This window comes from Populus alba, chromosome 11 (assembly GCF_005239225.2).
Source record: "Populus alba chromosome 11, ASM523922v2, whole genome shotgun sequence".
NCBI classification, from domain to species: domain Eukaryota; kingdom Viridiplantae; phylum Streptophyta; class Magnoliopsida; order Malpighiales; family Salicaceae; genus Populus; species Populus alba.
Genome location: NC_133294.1, coordinates 8,489,008 through 8,495,083, shown reverse-complemented (window position 1 = coordinate 8,495,083; position 6,076 = coordinate 8,489,008). Strand labels below are relative to the sequence as shown.

Here is a 6,076-nt window from a genome sequence, read left to right as displayed (position 1 = left end):
AACATCAATTTGATAAGAAAAGTAATTGAGAAATATGAAATTAAAGCGAATATATTAAAAACATATTTTTATGAATTTGATTTTTTTCAAAAAAGACATCAATAAGAAAACAATTAATTGAAAATTACAAAAAAATAAAAAATAAAAAAAAAGCATGTGAACAACCTACATGTATAGAAAACATCTTTTTTTAATCTTTTGCTTTGTTTGGAAAATGTTTTGGAATTAGAGGTAAAAACTTGGATTATGACATTAATATATAAGCAATCTATATGTCATAAATATAGAATATAATTTAAATTGCATCCTGGATAGATATATAGATAGATTGATACATATAGATATAGAAGTTGGATAGTTTGATAGTGAGCCTATTAATACAAAATATGTATAAAAGTTTGTTTGCAAATCAATTCATTCATGTCTAACTATATTGCTAATTAGCATTTTCATATTTTGTATAGATATAGATTGTTTTATAGATACATTAATTGATAGATATATGAATGAATTATGGAGATTGTAAACATTAATTTTGGTATTGTGATAATATATTAAAATTATATTTTTTTTTAATAAATTATTATTAATATCAATGTGTTAAAATCATTAAAAAAAATATCTAAAAAAAATTAATGTGAAACTATCGCCATGCAAAAAAAAAAAAACTATTAATTTGGTCGGTTATTATATTAAATTTATCTTGGAAAATTGCAATATAACCCTCTATAATTAGCTATTTTATTTTTTTTTCTATTAATTTAACGAGTCAAGCTTTGATTGTGAAACATAATTTTTTTTAAAAATCACTTTTTAGTATTTGAGTTGAAATGTTCACATATAATAAAATTCAATATACTTTAAAAAAATAATTTAAATTTTTTTTAAAAGTCATAATTATTTTTTAGAAATTTTCTTAAAAAAATATTTAATAAAAGTGTGAGTAGTATAAAAAAGAATTGGAAAATAAGCTAAGGGTGACTTTTTCCATAAATTGTTTTATTTATTGGAATTAACAATTTATGGAGTCCAAAATATAATAATAATAATAATATCTTTTATATATTATTTTAAATAAAATTTTTTTAAAAAAGAAATAAAGTTAATATTGGTTACAAATAAAATCAAAAGATGCAATTTAATTTATCATACAAAAAAAGGGAAAGAAATAAACAGCATGTGTTTTTCTAGAGAAATTCCATGGTAATTTGATAAAAAGATAAATATAAATAAGAAAAAAACAATCTACGTAAAAATATATTTATCTCTCTTCTTTTTATATATATAATTTTTTTTTTATGTAAATAATGTCTCACTAATTAGTCCATATAAAATTTTCAGGCGTTAGTGTTGTGTGTTATCAGTCCGCGTATATTAACTTCCATTTCTCTTCGTATAATAACCTAACCTAGAACTTGAAGGAACAAAAACAAAATAACTATGGATGTTGAAGACCCACAAAAATTAGCAACAGAAAAAACTCCAAACCCTAACACCGAAGACGATCTAGAAGAAGGAGAGATCGTTGCAGGAGGAGATGACGACTCATCGTTCAAGAAATCAGTTTCGTTACCATACCAACCACACCCCCTTGAACATCAATGGACTTTCTGGTTCGATAATCCATCTGCCAAAGCCAAACAAGCCAGTTGGGGTAGCAGCCTGCGCTCCATCTTCACTTTTTCTACTATTGAGGAGTTTTGGAGGTTGCGCCTTTTTTCCTTTGTGTGGTTCTTCATTTTTTTTTCCTTGTTTTCTTGATCTTTGATGGGAAATTGCCTTTGCTTTTTTTTAAGAATAATTTATCTTCTTTTTTTTGGGTTTTACAAGTAAGAAATCGGTGATGCAAGCAATAGATCTGGAAATTCACGTATACTTAGAGAAAGTTGCAGTCTTATGATTTTAATGTTGATTGCTTCAATTATGCACGTCGTTATTGTTTTCTTTGTGATTAATGTGAAGGTTTTTTAATGAAATGTTTTTCTGTGTAATTGTAGTAAACTCAAGTTGCTATAGAAAGTTGTTATCTTTTGTTGTTGGCTTCTTACGTCTTTGGTAAAGTTTGCAGCTTGAATTGTGATTTTTTATTTTCTTTTGTGAATGAATACTATCAGTTTCTTCAGTGATTTAATGGAAATTAGTTTTGATTAATGCGTTGACAATATATAATGTGTGGTTCATTCAGTGTTTACAACAATATACATCACCCGAGCAAGCTGGCTGTTGGAGCAGACTTTCATTGCTTCAAAGATAAAATTGAGCCAAAATGGGAGGACCCTATTTGTGCTAATGGAGGGAAGTGGAATGTAACTCTTAGTAAAGGAAAATCTGATACTTTTTGGTTGAATACGGTATGTTTCAATGTTGTTCAGATGGCAGTATCTGACTGCAGTTTTATGTTGCTGCTTATTTTGTTTGTACACTTTTTTTTTTTGTTAGTTGTTGGCAATGATTGGAGAGCAGTTTGATCATGGAGATGAAATTTGTGGAGCAGTGGTCAATGTGAGGTCTAGGCAGGAAAAGATTGCTATCTGGACTAAGAATGCTTCAAATGAAGCTGCTCAGGTAGGGCTATCGAAAAGAAAAGGAGGATTATATATATATATATATATATATATATATATATATGGGATTGTTTGCTTTGGATCGTAAATTGCAATGATTTGCATTCTTCATGGAGATAGTATAGAACTGGCAACTTTTTCATTCTTGTGGATACTGTTACAGATTGTCACTTCTTAGCTTCTTTCTCCTTGGATAAGTGTTGCACCATCATCCATTACTTTTGAGCATGGTATTCCTTATTTTTCATGTACACTCCCATTGGTTTCCAATTAGACAAAGGAAACAAAATCACATGTAGGAAGAATTCTGTTTGGATATGGCAGTTACTAGGAACTTTGTGATCTCTTTGTGGTCTGCACTAATGACAATAAATCGAAGCTAGAACTAAACTGGCTTAGGAGGAAACTTAGCATCATCTTCTAGAATATTTTTCCTGATAATGACATTTCCATTAAGATGCAGCTGTAGCTGTCTATCATCATGAACTAGTCAGTGGCTTGGGGATAAAAGCATGGGAATCGAAATCTGTAACCCCCTATATTGGTGCTTTCAAGTTAGGAAATAAATTTGCATCAAGTGTCTCTCGTATTAATCCAACAATTGTGAGAGCTATGACTTGCTCATTGGTGTGTGTAGTGCTAAAGATTTTGGGCATCACAAGGCCTAGATGCTATTACATGTTAGAGCATGTTGGTGCTGGGTCTCATTTATTGGTCTGATCCAGCATCATATTTTGTTTGCTTATAGTCTAGGTAGTGATTGGCTCTTGCATACATAACCTTTTTAATGAAGGTTGGCCATAAGTCACCAAATGGTTATCTCCACATTTCATTTGGTTACATATGGATTTTCATTTGCATGCATTAAAGAGGCGCATAAAAAAGTCCTGACCGGTCAAAAGTCCAATTTCTTTGCAAACGAAGTTCAGAATCAACAAGGTCAGAATCAAAGGGGATGTACAACTGGCACCACTTGATGAATGTGGCCTGGACCTGTCATATTCAGCTGTCAAATGAATAGAACAAGTTGAGCCTCATAATAGTTGTGTCATCTTTGAACAATTTCAAATCTATCATATTGCTTGTAAGGGCGTTAAACTTTTTTACTTCATTCAGCCATCTGCAGCAGATTGTAAAAATAGCAGCAGCTACTGTGCTGGAAAACTTTGAATTTATTCGAGAAATAAACCACATGCTGAATGATGAAACAGAATGAGTTGTTTTCAAAGCTATGGAACTTGGAGGGTTATGGATTAAGATAAAGTCAATTAATCTCCTCAAGATTTCTGACCGGGTGAATTGATGAACTGTCATTTTGCAGGTGAGCATTGGAAAACAGTGGAAGGAGTTTCTCGATTACAATGAGCCTATTGGGTTCATATTCCATGTAAGGACTTTGCTTTTTATGCATGTATAGTGTCAGATACCAACTGCTTTTAGTTGTTTTGCATGGTGGAGGATATTGAGTTTATGTTTTGAACTGTGTTTCAGGATGATGCGAAGAAAGACAGAAATGCCAAGAATCGCTACTCAGTATGACTTGTAGAGTCTTTGCTTGAAAGGTGCATGTTAGGCGGATGAAAATGCTTCGTAATGCAGGACTCGGTATGATAGAAGTTAAGATGCATATTAGGGTTCTGGAACTTTTGATTGACTTTTTGTGTTTGCCTGGTCTGCTATAATTTTAGTTGTACAACACCAGCATCACCTTCTTCTTTCTTTTTATTATTGTTTTATGTTTTGAGTTGATTTTCTGGTCTTTGAATCCGAAATGATTGGTTATCTTGGAAATTGTGAACGTGCATGAACTGCCCGGTTTGTGTGTGAACATGTTAGGAACTTTAATCCCAAGTTTGACCTAATACAACTGGTTCTGCTGTGGCACGCACAATCATCACCAAGCTAGCCTACAAGCCCGATGAGTAATGGCAAATGAAATGAAATGAAAATGGGAACTCCTCACAACCTACTTTGCGAGGTTCAACGAGTAAAACAGAAGTTATGGAATATAAATGTTTGTGCTGTTTTAGAGCAAGAGCAGTTACACCTTAAATGATAACTAGGGGTGTTCACGGTCCAGTTCGGTCCGGTTTTAACTCAAAAATTCAACCGAACCGGAAAAGAGTATTTCTTATTAATATAACCCGAACCGAACTGAGAACTGGTTCAAACTGAACCGGTTTTGTTCGGTTTGGGTCGGTTTTTTAGCATAAAAACCAGAAAAAGCGGACTCATCTTTATCATTGAGCTAAATTAAAGGAAAAATTTGACATCAAATATCAATCTAAGTTATTAATCACAGCAACCACTTAGAAATTCAAGAAAAGCAACCAGAAAAAACAACCAGCAATTAAAGCCTTCCACATAGGGGGTGAGAAGGGGAAGGGCAAGGGAGGTCCCGAGAGAGTTGATTGACCATAAATTTTCTTGGGTCTTTGGCTCTTTTGCAAGCAATGAATGTCGTATTGACTTTAGCAAAGCCTTTTTTTTTTTGGTATGTAAAGAATCTTAAAGCTTACTTCCGCCCCGCACAAGGATGGAACTAGTATAAGTTATACTGTATGGATTTCTTGAATAATGGTTCCCTCGCATCTAGATTGTGAAACTGGAAGGGGAAGGCTTGAGGGGGGGTGGCGGCTGGAAAGGGGGAAAGTGATTTAGGGTTCTAGAAAGGGGAGGGAGAAGGGGGAGGGGAAAAGGGGAAGGCTGGAGGAGGAGGGGGGTTGGTGGCTAGAAAGGGAGAACGTGATTTAGGGTTCATGGAAGAGGAAGGGGAAAGGCAAGGGAAAAAGGGGAAGGCTGAAGGGGGAGAGGGAGGGAGGGGGGGGAGAGGGGGGTTGACGGCTGTTAAGAGGGAAATTGATTTAGGGTTAGGAATTGTTCTTTTTATATTTTTTTTTAAACTGGTTCGGTTTGGTCCGATTCAATCAGTTTAAGCTTTTTTAAACTAGAACTGAACCAGACCGGGTGGTTTTTTTTATTTTTTAATCAGTTTTTTCTATCGGTTCGGTTTTTTCGGTTATTTTTTATCGGTTGGTCGGTTTTTTTGAACAATCCTAATGATAACTAATAAAAACCTGCATTTTTACTGTCAATAGGTTCTGCTCATGATTTTTGTCTGTTCATGGATCTACGAAAACGAGATTGTTGTTGTTCTACCTCTACCATGTGTTATTCTTATTATAAACACTAAATAACCTTGTTAAATATGTCTTATTTACTCTATAATTTTAACTTCTATTGATTTCCTTTAAAAAAAAAAGTAACAAGAAGAGACTAAAAACACAACAAAATAGCTTTTTAGTTTGCAGCATGCTTCATTGAATAAAAGCAATTACAAAAAAAATATCAGGAAAAAATTAAAACGAGTTGAACTATAAAGGAAAAAACATATATTTTTAATCAAAACACTAATTTTTTTATTCATGCATTTCTTTTTATTTTAACAAAAGCATTTTTTTTTACAAGAAACATTATTTTTAAGTCAAAATTTGTTATGATTGTGAAAGAAA

At 32.8% G+C, this 6,076-nt stretch overlaps 1 protein-coding gene across 1 annotated transcript; it reads left to right on the top strand.

Annotated features, from left to right (window-relative positions):
• The first annotated feature begins 1,339 nt into the window (after positions 1 to 1,339).
• Positions 1,340 to 4,355, top strand: LOC118054811 (eukaryotic translation initiation factor 4E-1). The gene is made up of 5 exons (XM_035066531.2): positions 1,340 to 1,706; positions 2,186 to 2,351; positions 2,440 to 2,565; positions 3,886 to 3,951; positions 4,056 to 4,355. Exons 1-5 carry the CDS (start codon positions 1,441 to 1,443, stop codon positions 4,101 to 4,103), a joined length of 672 nt encoding a protein of 223 aa, XP_034922422.1. The 5' UTR covers positions 1,340 to 1,440; the 3' UTR covers positions 4,104 to 4,355.
• Positions 4,356 to 6,076: the final 1,721 nt, after the last annotated feature.